The following is a 23,082-nucleotide window of genomic DNA, read 5'->3' as shown; positions in this document are numbered from 1 at the left end:
CAAATCAGTCTGTTACTTGTCAAGACTCCAACATTATCAGATCTTATATTTCTATCGTCTAAAGCATTTTGTACCGTATCAATCCACCTATATCTTGGTCTTCCTCTGGGTCGTTTTGCTGCCAACCTGGCAGAGAACACTTGTTTTGCTAATCTTTCCTCACCCATTCTGTTTAAGTGACCATACCACCTGAGATTAGCTCTGCTAACGCATTCCTGGATGCTGACAATGTCAAGTTCTTTCCTAATATCCTCGTTTTTAATATGATATTGCCATTGATGCCATCTGTTCATGCCTATAATCTTTCTCAGGACTCTCATATCCATGGTCTCTAGTCTTTGGTCAAGTGTTTTACTTCTGACCCAGCTCTCAGATCCATAAGTTAAAACTGGTTTGAACACTGTCTTGTACACAGCTAATTTAGTGTTCCGACTGATTTCTCTCTTATTCCATATGAATTTATTCAATTGACTTCCCACCATACCAGCTTTGCTGATTCTGTTGTCTATTTCTATATTTAATTTACCATCTTCAGTAAAAATCGTGCCTAAATAGCTGAAATGTTTTACTTGTTCCACAGGTTCTCCATTCACAACACAGTTGACATTTTCAATGATTCTGCCTATTGTCTTTGTCTTTTTATTGCTGACCTTCATACCATATCTATTACAACAGCTATTCAATTTAGTCAGAGAATCTTGCAGACTTGTAGCAGATTTATTTAGAAGTATAACATCATCCGCATAAAGCAAAGAGCTGACATTAACATCTCCAATTTTGATATCAGGTTTAATACCACTTTCCTTCATAATGTGATCCATATAGATAATGAATAACAGAGGGGATAATGTACATCCTTGTCTCACACCAGATTTAACATTAAACCATCTTCCTGTACTTCCTTCAATTCTAACTGCTGACTTACAACTCAAATAAAGACTAAGTATTGCTTGATATAATGCCCCATTGACACCATATAACTGAAGCGTATTGAATAGCTTCTCTCTTGGCACCTTGTCATATGCCTTTTCCAGATCGACAAAACTTAAATACAGATCTTTGTTATATTCCCATGCTTTCTCGACTATTTGTCGTACAGTGAAGATCTGATCCTGACAGCCTCTATTTGGCCTGAATCCAGCTTGTTCTTCACCAAGCTTTTCTTCCACAATTCTTCTCAATCGTTTCTCAAGTATACTTGCATAGATCTTGCCAGGAACACTCAGTAGGGAAATACCTCTGTAATTCTCACATGCAGTTTTATTTCCCTTTTTATATATGGGTACTATGAGAGCTCTACTCCAATCATCGGGAATTCGTCCCTCTGTCCAGGCTTTCTGAACTATGCAGTGCAGCCACTGTAAGACTCTTATACCACCATACTTCAGCATTTCTGGTCGAATATCATCTACTCCTGCTGCCTTTCCACATTTCAAGCCTTTGATGGCTTTTTCTACTTCTAGTATGGATATGTATTCCTGACTGCATGCCTGGTCAGTGTTTTTTATCACTGTGCTGTCATCACTGCTTGTTTCATTTAGCAGTTTTTCAAAGTAATTACTCCATACTTCAAGGATATCTTTTTCTCCTGTTTTCATGTCACCTTTATCATCTCTAATTCCTTTTACAGCACTCTTTCCTGCATTCTTAAGCTTCTTCAACAACCTCCAGAATATTTTGCCACCTTCTTGATATTTATTTTCTATATTCTTGCCAAAGTCCTCCCATGACTTTTGTTTAGCTAGTTTTACACAGTGTTTAGCATTCTTGCATTTGTCTCTATATTCTCTAAGAGCACAAGCTGACTTATTTGACAGGAACTTTTGATATGCTTTCTTCTTTTCCTTCACTGCCTCTTTAACTTCCTGTGTCCACCAGGGAGTTCTGATTTTTTTATCCTTACAGATAACCTCACCACATGCCTCTCTGGCAGAATCAATCAATGTTTTCTTCAGAGTTTGCCACTGAATCTCCAAGGTTTGATTCCTGTTCTCAAATTCTTTCATTTTTTCTTCAATAATCTTTGTGTATTTTAGTCTACAGTTCACATCTGAGAGCTGCTCAACTTTTATTCGCTTTAAAACTTTCTTACATGTTATTCTTTTCAATATGAAATTCAATTTTATCCTGCTCAAGACTAAATAGTGATCACTTCCAATTTCAAATCCTCTGTACACTCTAGTGTCCTGCACCAGGGAGAAAACATCACTATCAACAATAACATAGTCAATGAGACTTTTCTTATTCCTAGCCTCTTCTCTCCATGTGAATTTGTGCACATTTTTATGTTGGAACATGGTGTTAGTAATAACCAGTCCATGTCCTGAGCAGAAATCCAATAGATATTTGCCATTATTATTAGCTTTGCTCTTTTCTCCAAATTTTCCCAAAATATTTTTGTATGTCTCACAATCATTTCCTACTCTGCTATTTAGATCTCCAACAAGGACCAACTTTTCATTTTTCATTGTGTCAGTTGCTTTTTCTAAAGCCTCAAAAAATTCCTCCACTTCTACCTTAGCAGAACCTTCTGTGGGACCATAGGCACAAATAAGTCTCATTGTCCAGTTCCCCATTCTCATATTTGCCCACATTACTCTACTTGAGACTGACTGCCATTCAAGAAGATTAGCCTTGTATTTTGTGTTGAATACTATGGCTACTCCTTCTTTTCCTTGATTGTCATTGCCTGAATATAACATTTTGTATTTATTGCTCACAAAGATCTCACCAGTTTTGGTCTTTTTTGTTTCAGTCACCCCTATTATGTCGATCTGGTACTTATCTAATTCCTCAGCTAGCTCCATTTCTTTGCCATTCAGGCTTCTTACGTTGATAGTACCGATCTTTAACTCTGGTGATGTTGAGTTGGGGTTTATTTTCAGATTTGTTCCAGTAGCTGACTTTTCGCTGTTCGCCCTGGTTCCCTGGCGAAAACAACAGGGGCCTTGTATAACCGGGCGACGCCCCAGCCGGCATGAAATTTTGTCATGTTGTACCATCATTCTATATTTTGGTTTAACCAATAAGAATACAATTTGGTCAGCTAAATCCCAAATTGCCAGCCCATCCTCGTCCGTTCAGTATCCAAGTAGATACCCAACAGGGTGCACCACGAGAAGGTGAGGATTGGACATTGGATATGTGTGCCTTAATCAATCAGATTGGATATGTGTGCCTTAATTAATTTGTGTTGTTTTTTTAAGAGTATTTAATTTTCATCAGTTTTACTCTACTAACAAAGTATCACTAGGAAAATAGTAATTACAAATTGCACTTATGTAAAACTTCTGTTTTAATCTCTAAATTAATACTTATCATATCTCAATGATGCATTGGCCTTAAAGAAACTCCTGCTGCATATGATTTCTGCTGAAAAATCAGCAGAAGCTGTGATGAGCATTCCCAATTTAAACCAAATAAACTTTCATAAAAAAATAAATAAATAAATAAAAACTTCTGTGCAAATCAACATTATCTAATGAATTTAGTTTTAAATTTTGAGTGGTTCAGTGTAATTTTGCTGGGTTATGACTTATCTCTTTTACATTGTACCATTCTTTGGTATGATTTTTTTTGTATAACATGGTATGTATACACACACACACACACAATAGTCCGCAGGTACATTCCAAACCCTGCAGATAGTACCAAACCCTATAATACTGTGTTTTTTCCTATTCATACATACCTATGATAAAGTTTAATTTATAAATTAGGCACAATAAGAGATTAACAACACTAACTAATAATAAAATAGAAGAGTTATAACAACATAGATAACTGTAATAAAAGTTATCTGAATGTGAAGGGAATCTTAACAACCTCAGCATACATTTATTATTATTATTATTTATTTATTATTTTATGAAATCAAGAAATTTCACCTTTTCACTTAAAAGGAAACACTTTATGGCTTCTCTTTGGTATATCTGAATTGTCAGCATTACTGCTCTTGCACTTTAGGACCATTATTAAGTAAAATAAAGGTTACTTGAACACAAGCACTGCTATACCACGACAGTCAATCTGATTACCGAGAACTGCTCAGAACAGCGCACAGTTTAAAACCATGATTATCTATACTAAAAGAAAGAGCTATACAGCTTCATTTCGGTGCTGTAAAATTACATAGGCAAAGTGGATATTAGATCCAATATTATTTCAAAGCCAAATGTTTGGAGAAACTGAAGGTTTTGTAAGTTGAGCTGAGAACTTGCGAGACAATCCTCGGCATCCCCGAGTTGTCTTGACTTGCCCTACTTAAGTAGCTAAGACAACTCGGGGATTCTGAGGATTGTATTCTCGTAAGCTCTCAAGTCAACTTATAAAACTTTCATATCATATCTCAATAGTTTCTACAAACATTCAGCATTGAAATAATGTTGGATCTAATATCCACTTTGCTGATGTAATTATAAATTGTTTATTTCTAGAATTTTCCATTTAATATTTGGAAATCCAGGGTTGACCATCGATAGCAAACCTGCAGATAAGAGGGGGGGGGAATATGGCATATTGGAAAATAAAATAAAATGCCAACTAATAATTATAAAACTACTAATAAACATAATGGTAATAATGAAAGAACTTAATATCGCAATATCTAACAGCAAAATTTAACAATATCTGACCACAAAATAGTGGCCAGATATTGTTAAACTGCAGTATGGGCTGTGGAGGGAGGTAAAAAAAAAAAATCACTGCTCCATAATCTGGAGATGTACATCAATGAAAATGCACATAAACCATATTTGGAACATCCCCTATTTATTGGTGAAGACATCATCAAAATTGGTCAATTCATTCTTGAGTTGGCAAACATTGAAAGCTGACTTTGCTTTATATATATGTCAAAAGTTTTTTACCTTGGTGTTGCACTACCTTTAGACTTGAACTACGTTCAGGCGCAAACTTAACTGTTTTGCTTACTTGGGAGGAGTAAAAAAAACCAAGTTTATAAAATTACTTGGTATCCTTAATATATATATAAAGTTATAAATTAAAATAAAATTTAAATACATGTATGTGTGTATATATATATATATATATATTTAAATTTTATTTTATTTTTACAGTGTTTTATATAGCTTTGTGATATCCAATTATATAAAAATTATATTGCTAAAAATAGTTTATTAAATATAATTGAATCTGTTTAATATTATATATAGATCATTTTCAAGAAATATAAACATGTAATTCATTTACTATTTTGATGTTCTACATAGTAGTAAAAAAAAAATATATATATATATATATATCTATTTTTTCCCCCTACAGGTTTGGTGGAGATGTAAAAAATTTCAGATTATATTATGATGGTAAACACTACGTAGGAGAAAAGAGATTTGACACAGTTCATAATTTAGTAGCAGATGGCCTTATTACTCTTTACTTAGAAGCACATGCTGGTGAATATATTGCATCTTTGTCTGTTAGATCAAAATATGAAAATAGTCCTTATAAAACCCTGAATTCATATAGGAGGCACCGGAAGCCTAAAATTAAACCAGACAGGAATTCAATGGTTTTAAGAGACCAAACACCAATAAATCAAGTGTCAAGGAATATTACATTACTGCATGAGTATGACAGGCCCCCATTGGAGGTGAGTAAATACAGCTTAAAATAAATTAATCATTTACACACTCATTCACACACTAGATGGCTAGTTTGTTAGACACATATTCACTATCTCACTCCAGTATTTCACAGGAATGCTACCCCATACAGAGTATATTGCATTGGCCAGAATTTGTTCATATAATATAGGCTGACAGTTGTCTAAGATTGGATTTTAGATCCATATCAGAGAGGTATAATATAAAACTATAATGTAAAAATAGAAAATAAAGAAGTTCTTGGTCTCAGTTTCTATTAAGTGCACCCTCTGAGGATGCTATGATCCAAAAATAAAAGGCATATTTAAACTTACAGTGCTGCCATGAAGCTTAATAGTTAAGCTTCATTGCAGCACTTCAAGGATGTGTGCAGATTTTTCATTTGTCTATAATAGACTACCTTGTAGGTACAAAGCTCTTTATATACCTAGCAGTGAGAGAGGAAACTGCTGATCTTTGGAAGGACAAATAAAGATAACAAGCTTGATATACGGGTTTGAAAGTTGCGCAAAGAAAATTGAAGTATTTTTTAGGCTCTTTTTTCTGAGGATACCAGATATCTTCTTCTTCTTCAACCTTTTGGTTCTGTCCACTGCTGGACGAAGGTCTCCTCCATGATTTTCCAGACCACTCGGTTTTCTGCCTCTCTCATCCATCTCACTCCTGCAATTTGTTCCAGTTCATCCTTCCACCTTCTTCTCAGTCTTCCTCTTTGTCGTGCTCCATCTATTGGTCTCCACTCTGTTGCGTTTTTGCAGGCTAAATCAGCTAAATGAAGCCTCCAGAGTAATTGGGTTAAAAATAAATAGAGAAAAAACAAAAATAATAATGAATAAATATATAAACCCTAGAACTGTCAAAGTTGAAAACCATGAAATAGAACAAGTTACTTCATATGTATATTTGGGCCAATTGTTATCCTTTGAGGATTGCCAAAGAAAAGAGATTGAATGAAGAATTCAAGTCTATTACTTGGATGGATGGCTTATGGGAAAATGAGAGACATATTCAGAAGTAACATCCCTATGAGTCTAAAAAAAGGAAAGCTTTTGACCAGTGCATACTTCCTGTCCTAACATATGGAGGAGAAACATGGACTTTAACAGAAGTCCTAACCAAAAAGCTGAGAACATCACAACATCTCATGGAGAGAAATATGCTAAAAATAACATTAAGAGATAGGAAGACAGATACCTGGATGAAATCTCAAACAGGTGTCATGGATATTGTAACATCCATTAAACAGGCTAAGTGGAGATGGGCTGGCCATAATGCCAGATGCAATGATGGGAGATGGACTAGAAAATACCAGATATAGGGAATAATAATAACATTATTAAAATTTATATATTGTGTGGTTTGTGTGAGTTAGTGGGGAGAATTCAGTATTTTGTTAATTCTTTTGGAATCCTATGGCAAATGTGGTAAGCTCAACTATGAGGGATGTCTAGTTTTTTGGCTCCTGTTTTTATAATACCATATTGTTTGGAGGGTAGAGAAGGAGTAACAAGAATGTCTCTGAATTTATCTTTCTGTATGAGTAGGTTTTCTCTACTATGAAAGAAAGGGTGTGTTGTGTGTGTGTGTGTGTGTGTGTGTGTGTGTGTGTGTGTGTGTGTGTGTGTGTGTGTGTGTGTGTGTGTGTTGGGAGCATTAGTAAAGTGCCTCAAGGCCAGGTTAAGAGTGTATGCTCAAGGGTTACACAGGGTACTATGACAGTACTACATGACTAAGTTTATATTATTACTACTAATCTCCTATCAACAATTTTCTTCCACATTAGTCTATTACTTATTGTCATATCTTATAATTCTGTCTTCAAGGGCACTTCTGACCTCATCAGTCTTTCTCTGGTTTGGTATTTTCTCTGTTTGCAAAAATTATTTTGCAAACAGAGAAATTATTATATCAAACCAGAGAAACTGCCAAATTATTATATTTAACCAAATCCTATCTTTTTCCTTCCATCTTGTCATCAAACACTTGCTTTGCCAACCTTTCCTATTCTATTTAAGTGATCATTGCTCTTCACACACATTCCTAAATGCCAATAATGTCAAGTTCCTTCCTAATATCTTCATTTTTAATATAACTTGGCCATCAATGCAATCTGTTCACTTTACTGATTTATCTCAACACTTTCTTATTCTGTAGTTTCTAGTCTTTGATCAACTGCTTTAGTTCAAACCTAGCTCTCAGATCTACAAGTTAAAATTGGTGTGAACACTCACCTGTACACAGCTACTTTAGTGTTTTGCTTCATATAAATTTATTCAGCTGACTCTCCACCATACCAGCTTTGCTTATTCTGTTGTCTATTTTTATATTTAATTGCTATCTTCACTAAAAATTGTGCCTAAATAGCTGACGTATTTTACTTGTTCTAAGGTTTCTTCACTGAGAATGCAGTTGAAGTTTTTTGTGTTGCATGGTATAACATCCCATCTACCCCATATACTCGTATCATTTTGAAATGATTTTTCTTGATACCTTGATGTATACTTTTTCCAGATCTACAAAACTTAAACACAGATCCCTGTTATATTCCCATGATTTCTCAGTTATATGTAATCAAGTGAAAATATGATCCTGATAAACCTCCTTTTGGCCCGAAGCCAGCTCGTTCTTGAAATTTCTCTTCCTTAATTTTTCTTATCCTCTTCTCAAGTATGCTTGCATATCTGAAGGAGCTTGAAAAATTGTGTTTGTTCCCTGAGGGAACAAACACAATTTATTCTCATGTTATATAATCCTTTAGCTCACTCACTCATGGTATTAATATTCCATAGCATTTCAACCTTTTGTGGCAAGATCATCCTTACCTTCTACCTGAAATGCTAAAAAAAAAAAAAAAGCCCAGATACTGAACAGATAATCTAAATATCATATATAAACTTGTTTCACTTATCCAGCCTGCTAAATACTAGTTTTGTTCTCTCACACCAAAACCTCCTCCCATTCCCTGTTTCTCTTATCCATTTATTATTATTATTAGAAATTAGTATCAGATTTGATCAACATGAAAAGCCAATTCTATTCATGAAATTGCTGCATGCAACATAATTTTCTTAGATGCATTTTTAAATGAGATGATTAAAAATGGTGGCCCTTCTAATACACATGCAACCATTTGGGCAGATAAAAGGTGGATGAAAAGCATGAAAAAATAGTTTTTATTTTATATGAAAACAAGTATTTTGTCACCCTATTCTTTAGGTGGAAGAAAATATTTTTTTTAGATTTTTCAGGGGATTGCTTAAGGGGATGAAATCTGGGTTAAGTGGGAGGAGACCTCTGCATTGCCTTTAAGGGATGCAGAGAAATGACTGGGCTTCTGACTTAATGTCCAATTCTCACATTCATGTGGTACACTTCCATTAGTAGGTATCCACTGGATATTGAACAAGTGTAGATGAGCTCGCAATTTGGGACTTAACCAACCAAATTGTACTCTCTCTCTCTCTTGGCTTAAACCAGAAATAAACATGATCACACAACATGATATTTCATACCAGCTGGGACATTAGCTATGTTAAACAATTCCCCAACAACAATAGTGTGTGCACCAGGGTGAACAGTGAAAAGTTAGCTACAGGAACCAACTCTAGCTCAGCATCTAGAAGAAGGGAAAAAAAATCCAGTGTTGGAAGAATTGAAGATAGGAACTCTCAACATAGATTGATTTATTTCCTTACCAATGGAAAGGAAATCAGTCTTGCAGAAGAGCTGGAAAAATACCATGCAGATACGATTGGCATTACTGAGACAAAGAAGACCAAAACAGATGATGCCCTACTAAATAAGTACAGGATGTTATACTCGAGCAATAATGATCAAGGAGCTTCAGCAGATTTAAGAAAAAGTCTCTCATATTTAAATTTGCTTTGGTGGAGTAAAGCAGCTTTTTTTCCAAACACATCCTTTGCCATGTATCCAGGGCATGGTCTAATGACCCTGAGTGCCCTTAGTGGTGGAAACAGATGTAGTCCTGGTGCTTTGATATACAGATGTTGGCTGTCCTGTTTGTTTGGCCATAGAATGAATGGTTGCAGCTGCAGGGTACCTATCTAGCACACCCCCGGTAATCTAGCAGTTGTAGCTGGTCTTTGAGGAGTGGACAAGGGTTGCTATCTTTCTGTTTATGGTGTCTCAGAAAAGATGACCAAGATCTTAAAAAAGCACAGTCTCATGACCACTTACAAACCACACAAAAAGGTAGCAACCCTTATATTCTCCTTCAAAAACCAGCTACAACCAGTGGATTTACCAGGTGCCCTGTAGCTGCAATCATTCGTATTATAGCCAAACAGGCAGAACAAGCCAACATCTGTATATCAGAGCACCAAGACCACATCTGTTTCCTCCACTATGGCCACTTTAGCAGACCATGTCCTGGATACTGGCACAGGATCCATTGGTAAAAAAGCCACTTTACTCCATCAAAGCAAATTTAAATATGAGAGGTTTTTCCTCGAATCTGCTGCAGCTCTTACCAACTATTCCAACCTAAACAAATATACTTGTATCAAACTGCCTCTCATATGGGAAACCCTCATCATCGACATTCAGTCCAATGGCCAAGAGCACCCAACCAAAGCCAATAGGTGGCATAATTATAGGACTTTAGGTCATTCTATCTCTCTCCTTTTCTATCTTTGTTACTGAAGTGTGCTTGCATGCATATGTTCGATACCAGTATATTAATCCCTGAAGATACCAGTTCAACTTTGGCAAAATATAGGAAGTAATGATTAAAATTTTTTAGTTATTACCTACTGTGTATTGACAATTTCCTGAAATAACATGATGCACTAGTATTTTCAAGAGAAATGCAGATTACATAGTAATACTTGAGGTAGCAAAAGCTATTAAAAGCCTGAAACGTGGAAAAGCAGCTGTACTGCCTTCATACTTGACAAGAAGTGCTCAAATATGAAGGTATAAAAGTTTTGCAGTGGCTGCACTGCATAATTCAGAAAGTTGGATTCCAGGTGATTAGGACAGTGCTCTCATATTATAGGAGTTCTGCTCTGATCAAAAAGTGAAATAAAATTGAATGTGAGAATTATGGAGGAATTTCCTTAATCCCGCAGAGGTTGCAGCTGATCTGACATATACATGCAAAATGTTTAATATAAATATTCTTACACAATTCAATGTATAGCTTGGAGGTCATGAGTAGCTGTGCATTCATATGTTACGAATGATATTCTGCACTGTTTTTTCTGTCAGTTTGGTTTAACACGTGTTATGATAGTAAATTGTATCTGAGAGATACCACGACCTCTGATGTCAGTATAGTATTGGTTTAGTTCGTTTTTTTATTTACCATTGAAAATGGCTGGAAAAATATATCGACGGGATAATCCATCAGATGTTGAAGAGATTCAGCGAATGTTACTAGAATCCGAAAGTGAAAGTGATATTTGATAGCAAATTGTATCTGAGAGATACCTCGACCTCCGATGTCAGTATAATATTGGTTTAGTTTTTTTTTTCTTTGTTTCTTTGTTCAATAAATTCTAGATTGTAACTGAAAATAAATAAACCATCATGTACAGTAATCCCCCCGACTTACGTAATATGCGATTTACGTAAATTCGCAGTTACGTAATAAATCTCAAAAATTACAACTACTAGCGCGTATGAACATGTTTGCATCTTTGACATCCATTGCAGTATGCAACGACATAATGTTAACTAGACTCGATATTCACAGCAAATGTAATGAATAGTAACAAGCAGTGACAGGTTACCGGTAAACGCCAAGAGGGGCAAGTGCGCAAAAGTTGTAACATTCAAACTGAAACCTACCAATTAGAAATAAGGACTCTGTAAACAATTCCTCCTTTCCCCGACCTGTCGGTAGTCAGTGCGGTTAGTTTAGTCACTTGTTTATCACCGCTAGTGTTCGTTGTTTATTTACCCTTAAAATGGATTCGAAACCCAAAACCGAATGCACTGGTAAAAAATCTAAAAAACAAAGGTCTGCAATTACTTTAGAAGAAAAGTTGAAAATAATTCGTATGTATGAAGACGGGAAAATTATATCAACAATAGCTCGGGATATAAATCGACCTATTTCAACAGTGAATGTGATAGTGAAGGATAAAGTTTGCATTGTTGAAAGCATGAAAGGTGCAGTAACGTTGAAGGGCACAATCATTACCAAGAAGAGGCTGGGCCCGATTTCAGAGATGGAGAAATTGTTGTCTCACTGGATCGAGGATCTGACACAGAAGCAGATACCGTTGAGTTTTCTGATTATCCAGGAGAAGGCTAGATCTTTACATAAAGATTTACAAGAGAAGTCTGGCATCATGGACACGGAGAATGCATTTAAAGCTAGTGCTGGATGGTTCAAACGATTCAAGAAGCGTACAAATCTACACAGCATCAAAGTCACGAGTGAGGCAGCAAGTGCAGATACAGACGCGGCAAGTAAATTTCCCGAACTTCTTGCAGAAATAATTGAGGAGGGGGAATATTTGCCTGAGCAAATATTTAATGTTGACAAAATGGCTCTGTTTTGGATGAGGATGCCAACACGGACATTTATTGCGAAAGAGGAAAAATCTATGCCTGGATTCATCATCATCATCAAATTCCTGCTATGTACCCTCAAGGGGTGTACAGGATATGACAGTACTACATGAAAAAATTACATCATTACTAACTTCCTATCTACAATTTTCCTCCAAATCAGTCTGTTACTTGTCAAGACTCCAACATTATCAGATCTTATATTTCTATCGTCTAAGGCACTTTGTACCGTATCAATCCACCTATATCTTGGTCTTCCTCTGGGTCGTTTTCCTGCCAACCTGGCAGAGAACACTTGTTTTGCTAATCTTTCCTCTCCCATTCTATTTAAGTGACCATACCACCTGAGATTAGCTCTGCTAACGCATTTCTGGATGCTGACAATGTCAAGTTCTTTCCTAATATCCTCATTTTTAATATGATATTGTCATTGATGCCATCTGTTCACGCCTCTAATCTTTCTCAGGACTCTCATATCTGCGGTCTCTAGTCTTTGGTCAAATGTTCCACTTGTGACCCAGCACTCAGATCCATAAGTTAAAATTGGTTTGAACACTGTCTTGTATACAGCTAATTTAGTGTTTCGACTAATTTCTTTCTTATTCCATATGAATTTATTCAATTGACTTCCCACCATACCAGCTTTGCTGATTCTGTTGTCTATTTCTATATTTAATTTACCATCTTCAGTAAAAATCGTGCCTAAGTAGCTGAAATGTTTTACTTGTTCCACAGGTTTTCCATTCACAACACAGTTGACATTTTCAATGATTCTGCCTATTTTCATTGTCTTTGTCTTTTTATTGCTGACCTTCATACCATATCTATTACAACAGCTATTCAATTTAGTCAGAGAATCTTGCAGACTTGTAGCGGATTTATTTAGAAGTATAACATCATCCGCATAAAGCAAAGAGCTGACATTAACATCTCCAATTTTGATATCAGGTTTAATACCACATTCCTTCATAATGTGATCCATATAGATAATGAATAACAGAGGGGATAATGTACATCCTTGTCTCACACCAGATCTAACATTAAACCATCTTCCTGTACTTCCTTCAATTCTAACTGCTGACTTACAACTCAAATAAAGACTGAGTATTGCTTGATATAATGCCCCATTGACACCATATAACTGCAGCGTATTGAATAGCTTCTCTCTTGGCAACTTGTCATATGCCTTTTCCAAATCGACAAAACTTAAATATGAGAGCTCTGCTCCAATCATCGGGAATTCGTCCCTCTGTCCAGGCTTTCTGAACTATGCAGTGCAGCCACTGTATGACTTTTATACCACCATACTTCAGCATTTCTGGTCGAATATCATCTACTCCTGCTGCCTTTCCACATTTCAAGCCTTTGATGGCTTTTTCTACTTCAAGTATGGATATGCATTCCTGACTGCATGTCTGGTCAGTGTTTTTTATCACTGTGCTGTCATCACTGCTTGTTTCATTTAGCAGTTTTTCAAAGTAATTACTCCATACTTCAAGGATATCTTTTTCTTCCGTTTTCATGTCACCTTTATCATCTCTAACTCCTTTTACAGCACTCTTTCCTCCATTCCTAAGCTTCTTCAACAACTTCCAGAATATTTTGCCACCTTCTTGATATTTATTTTCTATATTCTTGCCAAAGTCCTCCCATGACTTTTGTTTAGCTAATTTTACTGCCTGGATTCAAGGTCGCAAAAGATCGGATCACTGTTATGATTGGCGGCAACACTTCAGGGGACTTGAAACTTAAACCGCTTACAGTGTACTATTCCCAGAGACTGCAGGCCTTTAAGAACATTGACCCGAGTAGGCTGCCCGTAATCTGAAAATCCAATACCAAGGCTTGGGTTACGCGTGTGCTGTTCGCAGACTGGTTCAATAACCACTTCATTTCCCAGGTGAAGGAATATTGTGCCAAGAAAGGAATCCCGTTTAAAGTGCTTTTCCTCCTGGACAATGCCCCCAGCCACCCGGAAGAGTTGGATGACTTTCATTCTGACGTAAAAGTTATTTACCTGCCTCCTAGAACCACCGTACTGTTGCAACCTATGGATCAAGGCAATAGTGCGAATTTCAAAGCCTACTATCTGCAGCATATGTTTTCCCAAGCAATCAAGGCCATTGATAGTGGTGAGGGCATTACTGTACATGATTTCTGGAAGAATTATAATAACCTTGATGCTATCAAAAACATCGGGGTGGCATGGGATGAAATCAAGCAGAAAACAATGAACACTGTGTGGAAGAAACTCTGCCCAGAAATGGTGCAAAATCGTTTAAAGGAAGGAATGCAGACAATGACTGATACGGTTGTTGAGTTGACACAAAAATTACAGTGAGCAACGGAGACGTGTGCAACTGGCAGAGCAATTAGAGATGGAAGTGAATAACGTTGATGTTAACGAGCTTCTTTTGAGTCACGATGAAGAGCTTACCAATGATGACCTTATTCAGTTGGAGGCATTCTGAAGAAAATACTATACCGATTGAAACCGCGAACTCCAGACGTTAAGAAATTTACAACAAAAGGACTAGCCGAGACTTTTAACCTGATAGACATGGCGCTAGCAAAATTAGAATCGATGGATCCGAACACCGAGCAGTTTGAGTATGTTAGCAGCCGTATCCATTCTGACATGTCTAACTACAAGGCCATCTACGATGACAAAAAGCATGTGACCACACAATCTACTCTAGACATGTTTGCGAGATGCCGCTCACAACAACGTCAAGATGACAACTCAGACAACCCTGACTGTGCTCAGCCTTCAACATCGAGAGGGGTAGAAGTTGCCAGAGAACAGTATTTCTCTTCACAACCATCCACTACCAGCGCTCACTCTCCCACTACAGAGCTAAATTAGCTGTCACAAGACATTTTTTTATTTGAAAAGCGTTATTTCAGTTTGTTTTTATATTCTTTTATATATTTTTCATACTTTTATAGTTTATATCTGAGTAAATACTGCTGCATGATGTTTCATTTATAAAATAATACTGTGTAAATAATATACTGTACATATCTGTGTATATATATGCATACATATAATAATAATAAATATTGCATTTTTTACGAAGTTACACTTAAGCAATTTACAAATTTGACTTACGTAAAGGTTTATGGAATGCATTACTTATGTAACTCGGGGGTTACTGTGTTATATATGTCCCACCATAATGTAATAACAGCATACATTTCCTAGGAAATGTGTTTTTATTATGGAAAATACCAAGAATAGCGATCAGAACTTTACCACCTTTGCTGCGAGTTGCCTGAGATTGTACTACGTACTAGGAATACTTGCATTAGCTCATGCTAGTAATCACCGATACTTTTATAGTTTACTAGATTCGGCATGAAACTCTCTCCTTCCAATCTTTGAGTTTACCTTATTCAGTTTTAAAATAATGTGGGATTTAATATCCCCTTAATTTAAATTAATCAAGTACTGTCACAGAGGCCTATGAGACTATAATTATGATTATGATAAGTTATTTTTCACCCTGTCATTTAGGTGGAAGAATTTTTAGATTTTTCCTCGCATCCTATTACTTTTTTAAAGATGTTACTACCTATTTTAAGTGTTCCAAGTGCCCTTTTTCCCTATTTTGTACTCTACTCTATAGGCCCTAGGTTGAATCTGTAAATTTAATTTTTTGTGTTTTATGTATGTGTAGTGGAATATGTACAGAAAATACAACTTTTTTTTTTACACCTTTCAGTGTATTTGTATGTCTATTTATCAAGATGCTATTTTTTAGAATATCTTGACTGGTGTGAAGTAAGCAAGTTAAGTATGAGAGTTTTATTTACATGTCAGTAACATTAATGTAAAAGTACAATAGAATAAAAATGCAAAAATTCCTCTTTTTTTTTTTTTTTTTTTTTTTATACAAGTAATGTAGGTAGGGATGCAATATATTTCATATCAGTAGGGTTTGTAAATAAAATTTCTCTGCATTTTGTTTTCACTAATTTGACTTAACAGGTAATAAAAAATAATTGTTACTACCACTTAAATATAATGTATTTTTCCAAAGAATATGTGATCTTATCAATTTTAATAACAGTTCTTAGAGGTTTGGACATGAGAATTTTAGTATTTTATATAATTCATGTTCATATCGTTTTCTTTGCATGATTAAATTGTTATTCTAATTTTAAAACCAGACAGAAACAGTATAACCCTAGATGACTATATGTTATCATTTTAGTTATCAAAAGGCTGTAAATGAAAGGAGTGAAGTGTGTATGTGTAAAGTATTAAAAAATAACAGATTAAATTTGAGGAGTTCTGATTTACTTTAAACATGCAAAGAAATCATATTCTTGATTAATCCTTGATAGTTCTGATTAGATTGGATAATGCAGAACTTTATGTTATGCATTAACTGTTGGAGCTATCTGCTTGATATAGAACACTGGCAAACCATCAATCACACCAGCACTTAACATATGCAAAGTGTTCTTCAAAAAGAGAGCATTTTAAATTTTTTACTTTAAATTTTATTATCACTGTTAATAAAATGTTATATGATCGTCATTTTTTTTTTTTTAAGGATGAGTCTTCAGTGCATGAAAAAGTTGTGGATGAGGATGGTATTGATGTAAAACAGTTTGAAAAACCTCACATATTTAAGGTGAGTAATAGTATCAAACTCGAAACTTGTTTTAGAAGTTTTTATTTTTTCATTATTTTATATATATATATTATATGCAAATAACAGTAAATCCTTACCTTAGTGAATCAGTGGAGATGAACCAAAGAAATTGTTCATCATAACACATGGTTTATAATAGTGAATTGAGAAGTATTTCTCCAAGATTGATCCAATGAATAAATACTTCAAAAGTGTTGAGGTATTCATTGGAGATAACCAACTTTTTGTCTCCACCACAATAAGCTGACAGTGAGTTTCTTAAGAATGAGTCTCTTCCACTTCTCCTTTTCAAATTCTTGGTAGTTAGATGACTGTTGATCTAGTATTTTACACGTGGTATTTGAAGCTTTATCTTTCCATTTCATAGGTAGTATTATTTCTGTAAAACTATAATATAGAAGTATTCTTTTCTAAGTTTTTTTTTTTCTGAGAAGGACGTTCTTCTTAGAAGAAAAAACACTTTAATACTTATTTTAGCATATGTGAGACCTTCCCAAAAGTATTCTGCAAAACACCTAAATTGTGTCACCTTTCATACTTCAATTTGATTACAATGCTGGCTTTATCCTCTGTCACCATCCTTGTCAAGAGAAACAATTTGAAACAGAAGATAAATGTGAGAACATAGATGCTCTATCTTTTTATGTACTTCATTGTAATTTCCGTGACTTAAATGCTTGTATTATTCTTAATAGGATTTAAGTCTTTGAAATAAAAATAATTACATAAAAAAAAGATAGAGCATCTATGTTCTCACATTTATCTTCTGTTTCAAATTGTTTCTCTTGACAATTTGAAAACTATTTAAATTTGTAATCAAATTGAAGTATGAAAAACTCTGGCACCATACTATATATAAATGATATGAGCTATGCTCAAAATAAAAAAAGAAATGAAAAAAGAGAAACTAAAATATATGTACTGCATATAATTGACATTTTTAGCATCTTTTGTATGGCCCTAATTAGGATCATACAAAAGACACTATTAGGATAAAAATGGAGTAATATAAGGAGATTCAAACCAATTTTAACTTACAGATGTGAGTTTTGTTAGCAATAAAACAGTTGATCAAAGTGAGGAAATATTATTAGGAAGGAACTTGACACTATTAGCATTCAGGAATGTCAGCAAAGCTAATCTAAGGTGATTTCTGGGGTCACTTAAACAGAATTGGGAGAGGAACAGTTAGCAAAACAGGTGTTTGATGCCCAGATAGCAGTCCCAGAGGAAGACCAAATTTTAGGTGACTTGTAGCCAAAGAACCAGATCCACAAATACACAGCACTAATATCAACTACATTAAATATGCACACAATATTATGTTTAATAATGATTAGACTAAAGAAACACTAAAGTAGCAAAATACTTCTTAATGTTTGCTCATAATTAGCATGTAAATATTAGGATAGTTGAGGTGATGACAAATATGAAAAGGAAAGTTTAATAAAAATGAGAAAAAAAAAATGGAATCAGGAGGTGGAAGAGGGGAAGATAGCTTTTATGTATGGGAAAACTTACTAAATTGTATTATGTTTTTATTTTTAGGGATTATTCAACTTTTTGTACATCGTACCATTAACTCTCTTCAGGCCGAGGTGGATGAAATAGTGAGACCAACTTGCACTTCTTATCCATGTTATTCAATAGGTGTTACAGAATTGTATCCAGATTTATCTGGACATATATATATATATATGTCCTGGCCAGTTGGAGGGTTAAGAGGTAGCAAGTAAAACAAAGGACTGTTCTAAAGGATACCAGTATGGGAATGTGGATGAAAAGGGGTGAAATATTGAGAGAAGAGGTGCCAAATAGCTGCTACATGTGTTGTAATGGATTTTTGATGAACACTGACCATGTGACTATAAAAAATGCAAGCACCAGGCACTAATTATCTGTGTGAAAGGGATTGGATCATTGGAAGTCTGGTCAGTAATCAACTGTGTTTAATAGAAATCTAAATTTCAAAATGATTTTTATACAGTACTACATTGAACAAACTAATTCAGATCTGGAATTTCAAAGTCAAAAGTTCCATCTCTGATGATCTCTAGGGACCAAACATGGAACTTTTTTGTCAACTGATAAAATATCTACTACTTAAAGACATTCACAAACATTTCTGCCCACTCTTGGATTGTAACCCATAGCATTTTGGTTATAGAGTAGAAATGCTATATTTTTGCTATTGCCAGCTGTTGCTTGCTTGGCTTCTGTATTCAGTTAAGGATTTTTAGAGTGCTCTTAATGACACAAACATAAATTCAAGAGTAGTATTTGTTTGACAGAATAGTTGTTCAGAGTGCAATAATATCTTGATGATAAAATTCAATAATGGACAAACATTTACATATGGAAAAATTAGTATTTAATACTTGTAGAATTCTTTGCAGACAGGAAAAGATCACGATTGCCTCAGTCTTTATCTTCCCATCAAACCAATACCTGTTTAGGTGGATTGGTGCAATATATGCCTTACAAGACCAAAATGTTAGATATGACAATATTACAGACATGACAAATAAATTTGGAATAGAATTATTGATAGGTACTATCCTTCAAGAAGGGTACTATCCTAGTACCCTTCTTGAAGTTACATATCATGAAAATGATGTTGAGGAGGAGGTAAGTAAAGTGAGATCTTTCTTGTGTGAAATATGAGAAACTTGCATATTTGATAGTATTTTTATTAAAGTTCAAAAAGTTACAGTTGGCAGGACATATTTTTTGTATAGAAAATAATGGTATTCTTAAGAAGACAATAAATAGTAAAATTCTTGGTAAAAGACAAAAAAAAGGAAAATCTGGAACAAGATGGTCAGACACCATTAGTCAAGATAGCAACATCGTTTTACAGTGGCCAAACTGGACAAGTGAAAGTTTTGGACAGGCAGGGTTAGGCAACAAATCTGGTAGGCAAAGGCACAATATGGACTGTGTAGCCATCATAAGTATATAGCAGTATCGCTATATTCCCAGACTTTCATCATCCCACTTGTGAATGGTGAACAGTTCAGAGTTTAAAACATTTGCTATGAAAGAATGTCTAGCTTTTAATATCAGATTATTAGATACCAAGTTTATCAGATAAAGTAGAGGAATATACAGAGCAAAATTATGTATTGTGGGCTAGCATTAGTCACAATACAGACCCCACTGGTAATGTGACATTATTGAGGACGTCTCAAGTAGGGATGCCATCCAGTTCAGCAGTGAAGGACTGGAGAGAAATCTGGCAATCAAAAATTTGATGGTAGGAGGCTAACTTTTATGATGTTGGTTTTGTTGAGCAGACCTCTGATTGTATTCCCTGGAAAAGTCAATAGGAGCCACACAAGTTTCTACAATCCTTTCCTTAGTTTGTGTCAGAAAGAGTGGGCAATGGTTAAGATATCTAGTGATCAAAGACAGAATCCATATTGCTGGTAGTAGTCAGTGGACACTCTAAGTAACGAAGAAGTTGACTGTTAATGATCATCCCCATGATTTCCGAGAGCACTAAAATGAGAGCAGTTGAATAATAGTTTGAGGAAGGAGAAGAATGATGGCAGGCCAGTATGATGGTACCCTTTGGATATGAGAGAGACGGAAGTTTGAAAGAAAATAAATTGCCCTTAATGGTAACCTCTTTGAAATAGCCTTTCTTTGGTGATAGAGGGTAAATGCTGGATGAATTTGAAAGATTGTAAATACAATATAGGATGAGTATTGATACTGAAGCACAATCCGAGAGATATTCTCATGTCCTTATGGCTAGTTGGCATCCAAACAACTGATGATTCTTAGGAATATTGTTCTGATGGAAGAAAACATTGATAAACTTTTCTTATTATTAAAAATTAGATTAAAAGATATTAAAAGAATAAACTTTGTTTGCTAATGTGAGAGGTAATTTGTCGTGGATGTTTATGCAAGGGCTGAAGGAGAAGAATGATGGTAGGCCAGCATGATAGTACCCTTTGGATATGAGAGAGAGAGAGAGAGAGAGAGAGATGGAAGTGTGAAAGAAAAGAAATTGTCCTTAATGATCACATCAAGTGATCAGAAAATACAATTATTTACAAACCTATAGTATATTTTGTAACATGAGTAGACTAGGAATATTTTTTTTTCTTTTTTTATTAAATTTGTATATATATGTGTGTGTGTGCATATATATGTATTTGTATTTTTCATTCATTTTTTACACAGTCCAGAAACCCTGCTCTAGAGACCAAACATGGAACGTTTTCAACACTTCTGGCCTCCAGTAAGCAGGACAGTGGTCTCACACAAGATGATGGCATTCATCTCCCACCTAAAGACAATCACAAACCTCCATGCCCATGGCAGGATTCAAACCCCACAGCCTGTTGGTTGGAGAGCGGATACATTAACCATTCAGCCAACCAGGCTGGCAATTGCTGTTTGGCAGTTTTTTGCATTTGGAACTTTCAGAGATATGAATTTTTTTTCAGCTATTGTGAGCGATTGCAAAATTAGTTTTGTTTTGGCTGACATATATGCAAGATTTTTTTTCTTGGCACACTTGTTAGAGACCTGAGATTTGGTCTGGGTAGTTACCCTTCCCATAATGCATAGCATTATACATGTCTGCAAGGAGATGTGCGTTGCATTATGGGATACTAAGGCAAGTGATGCGAAGTCATTAACTTCTTTATACGAATTGCCCCAGTTCTGAAAATAGTTCAGGTGCAAACTTGTTTGCTTACTCTTTGATAAAGGATTAAACCAAGTATATAATTTCTTGGTATTTTTAACTGATAGTATAACCAAGTGGAAAAACTTCCAACAACTTTCTCTAATCCAGAGTATTTTAATAATAAGGTGTGACACCTTTTAGCTACTAGTATATGAAAATATGACTTCTGCATTACTTTAACCTTAGTATCACTTCTGGGTCTGGCTTCCACTGGTGAGACCTCAAAAGTCAAAATCAGTCTTGGTAGTGACCCTTCCCATAATGCATAGCATTATATATGTCTGCAAGGAGATGTGCTTTGCATTATGGAATACTAAGGCAAGTGATGTGAAGTTGTTAGCTTCTTTATAAGAGTTACCCCAATCCTGAAAATAGTTCAGGCACAAACTTTTTTGCTTACACTTGGATAAAGGATTAAACCAAGTATATAATTTCTGGGTATCTTTAATTTATCGGAATAAATTACCTTTTTAGGGTTACTATTGGGAGTGAAATGCAGAAACACATACACACACTTTTCCAAAGATTAAAGAGCTATTTAAGCATTAAAAGCAGTACTACTAAACACTGCTCGTTATCTTTTTTTTTCTATGCCTTTTACTGAGCTTTCCTAGGACTTTTATAAACAGAATTGGTTTCTCTACTACACCTCAATACCATGTTGGTAATTCTTCTGTCATGATGAAAGATGCTTATGACACAATAATTGAAAACTCTATGAATAAATTTGCAGATAAGTAACTCTTATTTAATGTTTCTTGTGGAAATCACATGGTGAGAGATTGTAGCTGTAGGGAGGGGGTTCTGGCCATTCAGTCATAACTGTTGCTATAACTGCTTGTTTTTGTGATACTGTTTATATAGAATCATCATGTTTCAGAAACACAATCAACAACAGACTTGAGAGTTAAAGAAAAAGGTCAGCATAACTTTTCTTGTAGTTTGTAATCCTCTATATAGTATATTAGTAATTTGGGTGGGTTAGATATGGGGACCTTACTGTAGAGACTAGGTATGTAGTTTACAAACCACTTCATGTCTCAGACTGGGAATGAAAACCATTATTACTACCTAAACTTACATAATCATGGAGAAAGAGAGTCTGCTATCTTTCTTGTAATATCTGCTGAGATGTAGAATTTGCACACCATTTTTGTGCTACTGTTCTACACAAACCATATTTATCATAAATCTTTTCATATTTGGTACCTTCACTGTGCAGTCAGAAATAAATATCTGTCCATTTGTTATAAAAACTTGGTTTCATATTCTCTTTGACATTTTTTTAAGAGATAAAACTCAGGTTTTATCTCTTAAAAAGACATTGTCCACAGAATACATTCACTCATTTGATAGCATATTTCTTATGACTTCAACTGCTTCAGTGTAAATCCTAATCAACAGTGACATTCTTTATATTTTTGTAAAGTAGCTGATATTGTTCCTTCAGTCACCAGCAATGCATTTGTGGTTGCTGAACTTGGTCACTCAAACTTCTTGAACTTGCACTGTCTGTTACTTTTGTCCTGATAGTTAATAATGATAC

At 35.0% G+C, this 23,082-nt stretch overlaps 1 protein-coding gene across 1 annotated transcript in view; it reads left to right on the top strand.

Annotated features, from left to right (window-relative positions):
- Nucleotides 1-23,082, top strand: part of LOC150093777 (N-chimaerin-like) — a 274,033-nt gene that overhangs the window by 130,643 nt on the left and 120,308 nt on the right. The window contains exons 6-7 of the mRNA XM_090412511.1: nt 5,284-5,611; nt 16,730-16,810. Of these exons, the coding sequence (XP_090268637.1) occupies nt 5,284-5,611; nt 16,730-16,810 (409 nt within the window). The remainder of the gene's footprint in view (nt 1-5,283; nt 5,612-16,729; nt 16,811-23,082) is intronic.

Source organism: Typopeltis vanoorti, chromosome 23 (genome assembly GCF_054136105.1).
Source record: "Typopeltis vanoorti isolate ZY-2024b chromosome 23, IOZ_Tvanoo_1.0, whole genome shotgun sequence".
NCBI lineage: Eukaryota > Metazoa > Arthropoda > Arachnida > Uropygi > Thelyphonidae > Typopeltis > Typopeltis vanoorti.
The sequence above is the reverse complement of the archived record's forward strand: the minus strand, read 5'-3'. Positions and strand labels throughout refer to the sequence as shown.